This window comes from Callithrix jacchus, chromosome 2, assembly GCF_049354715.1.
Source record: "Callithrix jacchus isolate 240 chromosome 2, calJac240_pri, whole genome shotgun sequence".
NCBI classification, from domain to species: Eukaryota; Metazoa; Chordata; class Mammalia; order Primates; family Cebidae; genus Callithrix; species Callithrix jacchus.
This window is the reverse complement of record NC_133503.1, coordinates 116553994-116569516: the sequence shown is the minus strand read 5'-3', so window position 1 is coordinate 116569516 and position 15523 is coordinate 116553994. Positions and strand designations below refer to the sequence as shown.

Genomic DNA, 15523 nt, shown 5'->3' with positions numbered 1-15523 from the left:
GCATTGACTAAGAAAAGCATTAAGAATTCTTATAGAACCAAAATTACGTAATTCCATGATTTATTTACTGAGTACATGCATCTCAGATGCAGTAATAGTTGCTGTGTGGAATATAATTAATTGCAAATATTTTAGGTACTTATATTCTTATTTTAGATGTGAAATGAATGGAAGGTCACCTAAATATTCCTACACCTTTATTAGGCACAGTGAAAATTTCCTGGAAAAGCAAATTAAGTATATACCTTTCAGTGCTGTAGTCTTTTCTTTTTCATCTGGACCTCCCTGCTGGATTTGTGCCATGTTTATCCAAATTGGCAACAAAATTAAAGAGCTCAAGGAAATAGACATCAATCTTCAGAAGACAGTCTAGAATGAATGAAAGCAATAAATTAAGTTCTACTCAAAACCTACCTACTCCATGAGAACTTCCTTGATGCTCCTAGTCAGGATTAATCTCTCTATCTTCATTTCCCACTGTACTTTGTTGATGCCTACACCATAGTATTTATTATTGTCTGCTTTGCATTAGACTTATTTATGAATTTATCTGAGTCAGCTAATGGCATACAAGCCTTGGGAATAGAGATATCAAGTTTCGTCATCTTTCTCTCATGTCACTGAACACAATACCTTATACATTACAGTTACCTAATGTTTGCTGAATTGAATTTAGCCAAACTTACTATTTAGTTTTAGTTACCTATCACCTAATGTTTTTTAAAAAATATCTTTGGGTAGTTCCAAAAACTTAAAATTTCTTTGAAAATAAATTGTAAGCATGTGCCATTTACAAGGTCAGAACGTCTTCCTTCTAGAACAAGCAGATAGGAAAGCGCAAATACATAAATTTATAAAGTATCTACAAATTTCCTATAGTGTAATTAAAAATGCAACTTCAAGAGAAAAATTAACTCTTTTTAAAATGAAACAATTTTAAAAATTGTATCAATGCCTGGAAACCATACTCTATAAATGGCACTCCAGTAAACAATCATATTATCAAATCATGATTTATTAAAATCTAATTCTGCTCTCCTCTGGCCAAAGGGAAGGCATTAAAACTAAAAATAGATGGCTTTTCCCAGGGTGCCCATGAACAGTAAAGCAAATCACTTCTCCTACAGTTTAAAAGAAAAAAAAAAGTGCAGCACCTATAATATAAAAAATTAAATCTAATCAATTAATCCAAAACTGTTAATGAAATTATATAAAAACTACATTCATGGCAATACAATAAGATTGAATATTCCTCTGAGGAACCCAATTTGATCTGCTATCCATAAGGTAAAATGCAATTTCCATTCAGAGGTACGTTTTATAATTATCTTTAAAAACAGATCAATTTCCATAATCAACAAAATGTAACAGAAAATACTTTTTAAAAAACTAGTACCGAAAATAAATATTTTAAAACTATGAATGTTCCAAATGGCCATAACCAATGCTGCCCTTGTGTCAAGTCTAACTGTAGGTGATGTGCTATAAGAGAAGGACCCTCTGGCTCCACTAAGAGCCAGCCATGAGCCCTTGAAAAGTTATTTTACTTCTCTGGGCCTCATTTTCCTCATTTGTAAAATGGAAGTGATAATCATGTTTCCCTCATAGTGTTACAGTGAGGTTAAATGTAAAACATTTAATATAGTGTCTAATACATAATTATGTGTACAACATATGTTAGCTTACTTTTTTAATCGTTGTAAACAAATCACGGCTACATCACTTAATAACACCTCCGTGGCAAGTCATACCAAAACTCTTTAATTTTTTCATTTATAAAATGTTGCTTTGGAATTAAGTAGTACAGAAGGTATATACAGCCAGTCATTCCTATAACTAGCCATTTTACTATTACCCAATGGTGTGAGATGTTCTAAAAGGAATACCTAGAACACGAGACTATTTTTCACTGGGAAAGCACTTTCACTTACCACGGAAGTAGCTCTTATTTTTCTTCTGTGTATAGGTAACTCAAAACTCTATAAATTCTACATAAATAAAATGTGTCTATATCCCATCAAGAAATGTATCCTAGTATTTAAGGTAGGCAATATGCAAGACTCTGGGAATACAATGGTGAGTAAAACAAGTAAGGTCACTGCCTTCCTATGGGCTTACTTTGTAGCTGCCAAATCAAATGGCCAAGCAGCAACAAAGACAATATACCAGACCTAGACTGATAATTACAATAATGTTAAAACAAATAAATATTTGCAAGAGCTATGTATTTCCATTCAGGGATTAGTCAAGTCCCATATGCTGGTGCACAAATTTCACCAGCAACTTTTTATTACAAATCATCTTGTAACAAAAATTAAAGAAGGCCGGGTGCGGTGGCTCATGCCTATAATCCCAGCACTTTGGGAAGCCAAGGCAGGTGTATCACGAGATCAAGAGATCGAGACCATCATGGTCAACATGGTGAAACCCTGTCTCTACTAAAAATACAAAAATTAGCTGGGCATGGTGGCACATGCCTGTAGTCTCAGCTACTTGGGAGGCTGAGGCAGGAGAATTGCTTGAACCCAGGAGGCGAAGGTTGCAATGAGCCGAGATCGCACCATTGCACTCCAGCCTGGGTAACAAGAGAGAAACTCCATCTCAAAGAAAAGAGAAATGTTTATAATGAGAAATTCCACACAGCACCCTTTGTTAAATATTCCACAACTAAGTTAATTACCTACAGGAGACTTCTTGCATTTTTTATTCTATCCCTTTGCTAACTCACTATTTCTTCCAAATATAAACTATTAGATTATTTTTCATTGGCCCTAAATTGATTCCTGAACAGAACAATATATATAATTATTTCATTGCAACTGGTTTACCAAAGGTAAAATTGTAAATATGTTTTTAGTGCTAGGGTCATTATCAAAATTTGTATTTCAATGAATCACTTTCAAGATTTCAAAGATTAAATAAAAATTAATAATCATTATTCTAATCTTATATGAGACAGCCTGAAAACTCATAAAGCAATTTGCTGGAGTAATATCATGTAAGTTCAAAAACTAATAGCCAGGCACAGTGGCTCACACCTGTAATCCCAGCACTTTCGGAGGCCAAGCAGGTGGATCACGAGGTCAGGAGATCGAGACCAGCTTGGATAACACGGTGAAACCCTGTCTCTATCAAAAAATACAAAACATTAGCTGGGCATGGTGGCATGCACCTGTAGTCCCAGCTACTCGGGAGGCTGAGGCAGGAGAATCACTTAAACCTGGGAGGCAGAGGTTGCAGTGAGCTAAGAACATGCCACTGCACTCCAGCCTGGGGGAGAGAACGAGACTCTGTCTCAAAAAAAGAAAACTAATTATTACATGTGACCCTAAACCTTATAGTAGCAGATGCAAAGCAGGTAAGCATGAAGCAAAAGCAATCTGTCTGTTGCTCCCTTAACAAGTGTTAGATTTTTACCCTCTTGAGTTATTTTTCCTGGCTGTGGCACAGCTGGTGAAGCTAAATCAAGAACATTATAAATTCTCAATGTAGTTTTCCTAATAAAAATTCAGAGTTATAACCTGCATCACCACAGATAAACACTACTGAAAATGCAGCTAGCAAGCTGTTTGGTACATTTGATATGTATTAATATGTGCACTCGACATAGTTTATTTGGCATTATCTGATGGAGGTTAGGTTACAGAGAATAAAGTGGTGGATGGTTTTTACTGATGTGAATTGGGACACAGTTGACATGTTGTATACTTCATGATAACCACTGCTGTTTAAATATGGTTTCCTAGAAATGGTTATAGTACAAACTAGATTCAAAACATCTCAGTTTGCCATTTCATTCTGTGAACTACACAAAGCAATTATCATATCTTTTTCCTTTCTATGATTCTAACAGAGGATCTATGTATAAAGCTATAAATAACTTGTCATGTGTAATCTTTATCCAGTCAGCATTTGAAAATATGAAATAGTAGAATATCTCTTATTTGCCCTGTTTGCTCAAAATGTGGCATATGCACTTATAAAATGTACAGGAAGATAAATAGAAGGCTTATTTTTCTGCGTTTGTTTGTTTTTAGGCAGGTATTAAATACGAACTAGGTGATTTTGCAACAGAAGCCCTTTTTGCTTCACATTCTGATGTACTGATAAAAGTACAAAATATATCACAGAAAAAGGAAAATTGGGTTAATTTTCTGAGGTTCCCAGGACTGGTTCAGTTCCAGTGTGGCCCTAAAGATTCTATGCTCACTAAGTGAGACTCTAGAAATCAAGTTCAAAATAGCCTACTGGCAACTGAAATTACAGTAAATAGAACTGGTACAAGGGATTTATAAGGAAGCAAAAGGCCCATCCAAATTATAGTTAAAATAGTCATCAGTTGCTCATCAGCAAAGACTAGTTCATAATAATGCTGTCCAGAATTATTCTGAGGCTACAGTAAAAAAATGTTGGTGTGTGGGCACTGGAAAAGAAGCTGAAGAATGAAGAACTCAGGCTGAAAAGACACAAGACCAAAGTCCAGGGCAATACGGGCCCCTGGTGCATAGAAAATGGTGGCTTTTATAACAAATGCAAAATCATGTTTGGATCAAGTTTTCAGAGCCAAACCTTTTAGATTCCTGAGACTAAGAATACCCAGTTCCAATCCAAGTCTATCTAAAATAATTCCTTAGTTTCCCAAGCAACACGATATAGTAGGTTTGGAATGAGAAATCTAGGTTTTAATTTCAGTTCCTCCACCTAGTAGCTAAGTAACCTTCAGGAAGTTACAAATTCTCTAACCTAAGTAATGGAAAGAATTATGAAAATAAGAGCAGTTACCTTTGCAGGACTATTATGAAGATTATATGAAAAAATGTATATGAAAGCATTTTACAAACTATAAATCCCTTTCAAAATATTAGTAATCCAAATAAAATCTGAAATAACTAGATTCCAATTAATTTGTGCTCAAACCCCAGAAGAATACCAAAATCAATCCAATTCACAGAAATAAGAACCTTTTAATATGCATTACTTGGATATACTCTATGCACAAATAACAAAGTCTCACAATAATTATCTGTTGAGTTAACATGGGTCTCCAAGACTATATTGAAAATAATTATAACAGAATGTAATTTCTGACATAATTAAATACTTTGTATCTATCCATTTGATTATATTTATATCCCTTTACATTCCTTTCAAAACATATTAAAATGTGTGCCTGAACAAAGATCACAAATGTGGGTTCCACCTTCATTTGCCCAAGGAAGAACACTTTTCCAACTATCTCATAAATTGATACATTGGTTAGAAGATGACCAGTTCTATCCATATTCAATATCTTATTAGGTATTACCACAACTCGCAGGGAGAGTTGACATACCTGCATTTTATGGAGTTAAGGCATTCTGGGCTTTGAAAAGCTACGTAAGCCTTGTTAAGGCATCCCAGATGTTAAGGAGGGGTAGCTGAGATTCTAACTCAGGTCTTCTGACTCCTAATTATGAATGAGTTTCTTCTATACTACCATGTTGACACAGTCAAACAACACAACCTCACTAGAAAAATAATTCCAGTTTCTTCATTCTGCAGAAGATTCATACCTACTCTTATGAACTAATTTCTATTATTAGGAAATATTACAATTTGGAGTCTGGGCAAATTGGATATAGGTATCTATAGACTAAAGTTGTCAGTGAAAACTGTCTTAGTATATTTCATTTGCTATTTAGAATCAAGACTGATCAAAATTACTTATTATCATCTCTCCTAATACTTTGGTAAATCAAGCATCTGAAAAAAGGGACAAAAGTTAAGAGATATCAAATACAAGTATTTTAAAAGAAACAGTATTGCACTACTATATCTTTTAAATAGGTCTCAAAATTGATAATCATCTGGCTAGCTATAGCATTGTTTTATGGCTTGCAAAAAGACAGAAACTCAACAAGGCAAGAATAGAAAACCTTAGAATATCTGTGACAATGTTAAAAGTTAAGAAAGTAAAGACTAAGATGATTCTCAATTCTGAAACAAATTTCAAAAGAAAAAAATTTAAATAGTCTTTTATGAAGCTTTCATAATATGTAGCAGAAATGGCAGAGCCATGGCCAAAGACAGAATAATTCTTAAAAAGAATACATCATACTCAAAACTTTAGAAAGACAGATTGTGTCAATCAAACGTAAAAAATTGCTTTTATATGAGGCAATTATGAACATCATTTACACTACTTAAGATACTCTAATTCTATAGTAAACATAATAAAACATAAAAAATATAACTGTACATAACTTATCTTCAGAAGATTTCAAAACAACCTATACCATGAAAGAGCAGTAATAAGATATTTGTAAAATCAGTATCAAATATTCTCATCCCATAAACATGCTCCCAGAATCTCTGTTAAACTTTGTGAACTCAAGGTTCAACCTACATTTTAAAAGATAATATGCATGTGAACCACCCAGATGCCCCTTCAAGGGAAATGTGCTGTTCAGATAGAGAGTGCAAACAGACTCCAGCTGTTTATCACTTCAGAGCCGGCCTCAGCTGAAGAGTGCTGCCTCATTCTAGGTCATGCCTTTCCACTGCTGACCCTCATTCAATGACTAGCCAAGTGGTAATACGAAGGCCCAGCCATTTCAGCCTGATGCAGGACAACCCTGATAGGCAATATTTGCTCCAGAGCTTGCTGCCCAGTTGGCTGAACTTTTGCCAAGCCTTCACGTAAATTCAACTTCTCCCTCTGACCAATCCTGTTCTCCTCCTTTCTTTCACAAGTGCTGACCTCTAAAGATATTTTATACCCCAAATTCTGTCTCAGCATCTGCTTCCAAAAATCCTAATCTACAACAATGCCCTTTTCTAATGGTTTTCTGAATTCAGCAAAAAAAAAAAAAAAAAAAAAAAAAAAATTCTGGTGTAAAGAGATCAGATGTATTCAAAATATATAACAAACTCGTGGCACTCTTGCAACTCATTTGCCTACTTTTTAATTAAAAAAAAATTAAGTAGGCAAATTATATAGGTACACATTTCTTCAAATATACAAATGGCCAAAAAGCACATGAAAAGATGCTCAACATCATTAGTCATTATAAAAATGCAAATCAAAACCATGTGAGCTACCTAATACACAATAACTAGCATGGCTATCATCAAAAAGAAATATAAATCCAGGTTTGTGACAATGTGAAGAAACTGGATACCTGATATATTGCTAGTGTGACAATTGCTAGTGTGACGCAGCCACTTTAGAAAACAGTTGAGCAGTTCCTCAAATTATCACACACAGAGTTACCATATGACCCAGCAATTCTACTTCTTGGTCTATACCCAAGATAAATGAAAATACATGTCCTCACCAAAAGTTATGCACAAATGTTCACAGAAGCATTATTCCTAATTGCCAACAAGTTGAAACAACCTGGCTGTCAACTGATAAATGGGTAAACAAAATATGGTATATTTATATAATAGGATATTATTCTTTAATAGAAAGGAAATACTGATACATGCTATGACATAAATGAAAATATTATGTGCTAATTACAATTACAAAACGAGGCCATTGACATGAAATAAATTACAAAAAAAAACACGTATTGTACAATTCCATTCATATAATATGTCCAGAACAGGTAAATCCATAGAAATAGAAAGTAGATTAATAGTTTTCAGGGATTGGAGGAAGAGAAAAATGGGGTGTGACTGTTAATAGATATGTGGTTTCTTTTTAAGGTGATTCTTCCAATAGTTCAAAGAGATACACCTGCACTGGGGTAGTGTCTGTCATTAAGCATTAAATAGGTCTCTCTCCAACTCTTTTCTACAGCTCTAATGCCAAAAGTCAAGGCAATCTCAAAATGGAAATCTTTACCATCTCACTAAACACTCACCTTTCCCTTTACCTTCTATAAAATAGAAGGTATTTAAAGAACTTCCCTTATTTAAAGAACTTCTCTCTTTTAATATCCCAATAGAAGGTATTTAAAGAACTTCTCTTATTTAAAGAACTTCTCTGTTTTAATATTCCAATCATCCCTCTCTCCACAGCCAGGCTAGCAACTGTCTAGGCATACTCTAGCTAGATAGATATTAAGAACAAACATATTATTTTCTAGGTAGAAAAAAGATGAGCATTAAATAAAGTTTTTGTAAATCACAGTGCTCTAGTGTAGCTTGTTCCAGTTCTCTGCACTGGCAGTTCTGTCAACGGTAATCTGCCTCCCTTGCCCATCAGCATCCCCTGCATATATATTCCAGTGAAAACCTGCTCACAAGCACTAATTCACTTTGGTCATGATTCAGTAAATCTCCAAACACATACAATCTAAAAGCACCCCAATCCCAGCCAATTTCTAACAAGGATTAAAATTTGGTATGACTTTACTGTTATTATTTTGATCATTACCATAACTGATCCCAGACATTGCAGCAAATTACTTCAAAGTTAGAAACGTACCATTTGCTATAGAAAAGAAAAATGAAGGCAAACTTGAGTATATAATCAAGCAGTTGATTAAGCCTAGTAAGCCATATGAATAACACCAACAATAAAGTGTAATGGCACATTTCAGTTTTGTGCAGATCATAACTGTACTGCAAACAAGGCATTTAAGTACCACTCAAATCCAGTATCTACTGACAATGCACTCCTTATTATTTATTCAAGGGGAAAGTTTCAGTGAAGTCTGATTTTTACCTAAATGTGTTAACAAGTTGGAATATAATTTAAGTGCCTTCAGAATAGATTATTTTTTGGCTTCTAGAATTTCCCAACTCTTTATGGAGTGGTAATATTTTATAGCATTTCATGTTTGTATATTTAAATAACGTTCACATGCTGAGATCAACAGGGGGATAAACTCAGAGAAATTTTGAGAGGATCCATATTGCTGTGATACTGCAAATATCTGATCTTAAAAAAAGATAATTTGAAATTTGAAACTTCAAGTCACATTTTTAAACTACCATATAAGTTACAGTGGTTATTTACTTTATTCATAAAACTAAATACATAATACATACCTAGCCTAAATTAACAAAGAACTTGAGCAGGAAAATTCTCCTATTCCAAAACCAATCAAAGAGTTCCTAATCCTTCTGCCTTCTACAGAATATTTTTTTTTCCCACACAAAAGACAACCATCACGTAGCCATACTGTTAGCTACAGGAAATACACTGTGTGACACTGAAGCTGCCAACACAAGGACACTTTGCTGAATGTTAGCCATTTATGTTAATAGACCTATGTATGCTTAAACACAGTATGCCAAGTGGCTCTCATTACTATTTTCTACATAAGCACAAAATGATGAAGTCCATTCCAATGATCATGACAGTCAGGAATTTCACAAGTAGACTTCTCCTTAACATTACAGCCAAGTCCCCCAAGGAATCCTCCTGCATAGTAAACCCTAGGAAATACAATACAAAACATTAGAGTATCTATAAATTCCACTCACCAATATAAAGCAAGCCATAATAACTTCAGTATCTGCAGAAAAAGCATTTGATAAAATTCAAAACTTATTTTTGGAAAAAAGTCACAGAAAACTAGGAAATGTCTGTAAGCTGACAAAAGGTTAAAAAAACAAGCAAATAAAAATAACCACTTAAAACAAAATTACTTTTTAAAATATATATTTTATTGCATTTTAGGTTTTGGGGCACATGTGAAGAACATGTAAGATTGTTGCATAGGTACACACATGTCAGTGTGATTTGCTGCCTTCCTCCCCCCATCACTTATATCTGGCATTTCTCTCCATGTTATCCCTCCCCAACTCCCCACCTCCCCGCTGTCCCTCCCCTAGATCCCCCCCCAACAGACCCCAGTATGTGATGCTCCCCTCCCTGTGTCCATGTGTTCTCATTGTTCAACACCCACCTATGAGTGAGAATATGCGGTGTTTGATTTTCTGTTCTTGTGTCAGTTTGCTGAGAATGATGGTTTCCAGGTTCATTCATGTCCCTACAAAGGACATGAACTCGTCATTTTTGATGGCTGCATAGTATTCCATGGTGTATATGTGCCACATTTTCCCTGTCCAGTCTATCATCTATGGGCATTTGGGTTGTTCCGTCTTTGCCATCATAAACAGTGCCGTAATAAATATGTGTGCATGTGTCTGTTATAACAGAACGATTTATAATCCTTTGGATATATACCCAGTAATGGGATTGCTGGGTCAAATGGAATTTCTATTTCTAGGTTCTTGAGGAATCGCCATACTGTCTTCCACAATGGTTGAACTAATTTACACTCCCACCAACAGTGTAAAAGTGTTCCTATTTCTCCACATCCTCTCCAGCATCTGTTGTCTCCAGATTTTTTAATAATTGCCATTCTAACTGGTGTGAGATGGTATCTCAATGTAGTTTTGATTTGCATTTCTCTGATGACCAGTGATGATGAGCATTTTTTCATATGTTTGTTGGCCTCATATACGTCTTCTTTTGTAAAGTATCTGTTCATATCCTTCACCCACTTTTGAATGGGTTTTTTTTCTTGTAAATCTGTTTTAGTTCTTTCTAGATTCTGGATATTAGCCCTTTGTCAGATGGGTAGATTGCAAAAATTTTTTCCCATTCTGTTGGTTGCCAATTCACTCTAATTACTGTTTCTTTTGCTGTGCTGAAGCTGTGGAGTTATGTCCCATTTGTCTATTTTGGCTTTTGTTGCCAAAGCTTTTGGTGTTTTAGTCATGAAGTCTTTGCCTATGCCTATGTCCTGAATGGTTTGCCTAGATTTTCTTCTAGGGTTTTTTTGGTGTTAGGTTTTATGTTTAAGTCTTTATTCCATCTGCAGTTAATTTTAGTGTAAGGTGTCAGGAAGCGGTCCAGTTTCTGCTTTCTGCACATGGCCAGCCAGTTTCCCAACACCATTTATTAAACAGGGAATCCTTTCCCCATTGCTTGTTTTTGTCAGGTTTGTCAAAGATCAGATGGTTGTAGATGTGTGGTGCTGCCTCCGAGGTCTCTGTTCTGTTCCATTGGTCTATGTCTCTGTTTTGGTAACAGTACCATGCTATTTGGATTACCGTAGCCTTGTAGTATAGTTTGAACTCAGGCAGTGAGATGCCTCCAGCTTTGTTCTTTTTCCTTAGAATTGACTTGGCTATGTGGGCTCTCTTTAAAAATATGGAACGCTTCACAAATTTGCATGTCATCCTTGCGCAGGGGCCATGCTAATCTTCTCCATTTCGTTCCAATTTTAGTATACGTGCTGCCGAAGCGAGCACAACAAAATTGCTCTTAATGATAAGATATTTATAAAAGCCTCTTCGAAATCAAGAACCATAAAAGAATGCCCAGCATAATCACTTTACTATTACCCCTTCTAGTCAGTTTGCTGGACTTTCTATACAATGCAGTAGGACATGAAAAATAAATAAAAACACAGTAACAATTTTCAAAAGGAAATCAAAGTTATCATTATTTTCAAATGATATATCTACAACAAAAACAATCAAGAAACAAAGTCCTCTAAAATCAAAAAAACAAGAATTTCTGTATCATTAGGAACAAAAAGAGAATTCAACAAGATGGCTTGCTGTAAGATTTATAGACAAAAGAATTAAGTATATTTATAGATACTAGCAACAATCAGTTATAAAGCAGTTTTTAATACATCATTAATAATAGCAAAAATTGGCCAGGTGTGGTGGCTCACACCTATAATCCCAGCACTTTGGGAGGCCGAGGTGGGTGGACCACCTGAGGTCAGGAGTTCAAGACCAGCCTAGTCAATATGGTGAAACTCTGTCTCTACCAAATATACAAGAATTAGCCAGGCATGGTGGTAGGTGCCTGTAATCCCAGCTACTTTGGAGGCTGAGGCAGGAGAATCACTTGAACACAGGAGGCAGAGATTGCAGTAAGCTGAGATCACACTATTGTGCTCTAGCCTGGGCAACAAGAGCAAAGCTTCATCTCAAAAAAAAAAAAAAGCAAAAATTAAAAACTTACATGATTAAAATAAATCTAACATAAGATGTTATACCCATATTCAGAAAACTTTGCAATTCTACTCAAACCCCAAAATGTCTTTCTAGAACTTGAAAAACTAATTCAAAAAGTTATATGGAAAGAGAATCACCAAGAACTGATGCTCCTGAATCAAGTTCATGAAGTTGCAGTCAAGATATTGGCAAGTTCTACAATCATCTGAAGTTAAACTGGGGAAACTCCTAAAGAATACAACAGGAACACTTGCCTTGCCAGGATTCATAGTAATTAAAAAAGCATGCCATTAATACTAGAATAAACAAATTGATAAATAGAACAGGATGGAACTCCAAAACAAAGCCATATAACAGATCCATATGACACCATCATATCACTGTGGAAAACAGAAATTTTTTTGACAACTGGAAAAACTGGTTAACTGCACAACTTAGACAAAGAAATAAATTAGATACCTATTTCACTCCATACATTATCAATTTCAAATGACTTAAGGGTATAAATGTGAAACTCAAACTTTAAACCTCTTAGGGAAAAATATAGGAGACTACTACTTTGATGTTGAGGCAAGGAATACAGCCACAATACGATATTTTACACTCATTAGGCTAGAAAAAATTAAGAAGTCTGACAATAACAAAAAAAAAGAATGTAGAATAACAGAGATTCTTATTCACATTTCTGGTTAAAAGATAAATTCGTAAAACTACTTTGGAAAAAATTAGCATGAGATATCCAAGTTAAATATTACCATAATATCCAATCCAGCAATCTCACACCTTCGTCTACTAGTCTACTACCTCGTCTTATACATATACATCCAGAGGCAGACATAAACATGTGCACAAAATGTATCCATCATCAAAACAGCCAATTCATTCATTATCTGTAACTACGTAACAAATTACCTCAAAACACAGTGTCACAAAACAACAAGAAATATTTGTAATATCCCAGTTTCTGTAGGTCAGAAATTTGGGGGCAGCTCAGCTGGGAAGTTCTCAGTCAAGTTTATGAAGTTGCAGTCAAGATACTGGCAAGTTCTACAATCATCTGAAGTAAGTTTAACTGGAGACAGAGGATTTATTTCCAATATGGCTCACTCACATAGATAAATGATTGGTACTAATTGTTGTTACAGGCCTCCCATACTCAAATAGATCTGTGCAGAAGCCCATGTGGGAGGGCTTTCCCAAGAAAGATAGATTCAGGAAAGTTGAAGAAGTCTCACCATCATTTCCTGTACATCCTACTGGCAGAAGGCAGCCCTGCACAATGTGGAAGAAGTTTACACAAAGGTAAGAATATCAAGAAGCAAAGACCACTGGGGACCATCTTAGAATTTGGATACAACAAATGGAAAAAAAACTGTTCTCCAATTATAGGAGAGCAAATATACTATAGTACATTAACAGAGCAAAGATGAGTATTACACAGTAGTAAAAATGAATGAAGAACAACTATACTCAAATACATGGATGAATTTTCCAAAAATACCTGTGAGGAAAACAAATCTTAGAACACTACATACAATATCATTAATATTGAGCTAAACTAAAACAAATTATTAGTGCCACAAATTGAGATAAAACCAAAAGAAAAATCAAGAGAAAAAAATAAATGCAAAATTCAATAGTTATTACCACTGGGAAAGAACAGAGGGCATGAGATGGGGAGAAGCACATAAATCAATGCAAGTTATTGATAGAGTTTTTAGTCTTGGTGGCAAATTTATAGGTGTTAATTGTATTATTATATTCTATAACTTGCATAAGCATTAAAATATGGAGGCCTGTTTTATATCAGTATATCACATATGTATAATCAACAGTAACCCTGGTTGCACATAATCTTTTTTAGCAACAATATATTCTTTAAATAAGTGATAAAAATATTAACAAAAAAATGCAATCACACAACACATAACATTTTGGTTAATGACAGAATTCATATTAAGTCCGTGGTCCCATAGGATTATAATGAAGTTGAAAAATTCCTACCACCTAGTGACATCATAGCTGGCATAACATCACGATACAACACAGTACTTGTGTTTGTGGTGGTGATGCTGGTGTAAACGAACATACTGCACTGCCAGTCATATCAAAGTTTAACATATACAAATATGTATAGTACATAAATACTTGATAATAATAAACTAATAGGTGACTATGTGTTTTGTTTTTGTTTTTTTGAGACAGTTTCATTCCTGTTGCCCAGGCTGGAGAGCAACAGCATGATCTTGGCTCACTGCAACCTCCGCCTCCTGGATTCAAGCGTTTCTCCTGCCTCAGAATCCTGAGTAGCTGGGATTATAGAAACCTGCCACCACGCCTGGCTAACTTTTTTATTTTTAGTAGAGACGGGTATCTCCATGGTGGCCCGGCTGGTCTCGAACTCCTGAGCTCAGGTGACCCACCTGCCTTGGCCTTCCAACGTGCTGGGATTACAGATGTGAGCCACTACCCCCTGCTGGTGACTATGTTTTTAGTACACAATACTTTTTATGTAAAGTGTCTTATTTCTACTTCTTTAAAAAATAAAGAAGTTAACTGTAAAACAGTTTCAGGCAGGTCCTTCAGGAGGTATTCCAGAAGAAGGCACTGTTATCATAGAAAATAGCAGCTCCATATGCGTTTTTGTCCCAAAGATCTTCCAGAGGGACAAGATGTAGAGGTGGAAGGCAGTGTTATTGATGACCCTGACCCTGCGTAGGTCTAGGCTAATGTGTATGTTGTGTGTGTCTTCATTTTTGGCAAAAATGTTTTAAAAATAAAAACTCTGAAAATAGAAAAAAGCTTATAGAATAAGGATATAAAGAAAGAATATACTATTGCACAGCTGAATAATATGATTGTTTCCAGCTAAGTATTATTACAAAAAAGTTAAAAAGTTCATGCGGAATGGTGATGCACTTTTTAATCCCACCTGCTTGGGAGGCTGAGACAGGAGGAGAGCTTGACCCCAAGAGTTTGAAGCTGCAGTGAGCTAATATCACCCACTGCACTCCGCTTGGCTGGCAGAATAAAATCCCATCTCTTAAAAAATTTTAATTTTAAAATTTAAAAAGCAAAAAAGTTACAGTAAGCTAGTTAATTATTGAATAAAACTAGTTGTATATATTTTGTATAGCCTAAGTGTACAGTGTTTATAAAGTCTACAGTAGTATACAGTAATGTCCATGGCCTTCTTCACTAATCACTCACTCACTCACTCACTCATTCACTCAGAGAAACTTCCAGACCTGCAAGCTCCATTCATAGTAAGTGGTTTATAAAGGTGTTCCTTTTTAAAAAATATTTTCTACTATAATTTTACTGTACCTTTTCTATGCTTATATATGTTTAAATAAATAAATTCCATTGTGTTGGACTGCCTACGGTATTCAACATAGTAACATGTCATACTGGTTTGGAGCCTCAGAGCAACAAGTTATTCCATATGTAGCCCAGATGTGTATAAGGTTATAACATCTAGGTGTGTGTAAGTATACTCTATGTTGTTTGCACAACTACAAAATCACCTAACAACACATTTCTAAAAAAAACCCCCAACATTAAGTGACTCATGACCATATTACAATTTTAGTGGCACTGCCTT

At 35.1% G+C, this 15523-nt stretch overlaps 1 protein-coding gene and 1 non-coding gene across 38 annotated transcripts in view; both read right to left on the bottom strand.

The window, feature by feature from the left end:
- ARB2A (ARB2 cotranscriptional regulator A) overlaps window positions 1–15523 on the bottom strand; it is a 513783-nt gene that overhangs the window by 473006 nt on the left and 25254 nt on the right. For 23 of the 37 annotated variants that reach the window (XM_078365170.1, XM_054252603.2, XM_035291203.3 and 20 more), the window contains exon 2: window positions 246–369. The exons of 12 other annotated variants lie outside the window; for them this stretch is intronic. Coding sequence is in view for 10 of the 25 variants with exons in the window: in XM_035291197.3 (XP_035147088.1) it covers window positions 246–351 (106 nt within the window). In the remaining 15 variants the exon portion in view is untranslated. Of the gene's footprint in view, window positions 1–245; window positions 370–15523 lie in introns of those variants that run through there. 2 more of the 37 variants (XM_035291209.3, XM_035291204.3) reach the window with 1 other exon arrangement.
- Window positions 11093–11199, bottom strand: LOC118151801 (U6 spliceosomal RNA). Its single transcript, XR_004740209.1, has one exon. It is a non-coding gene; the product is annotated as a U6 spliceosomal RNA (small nuclear RNA).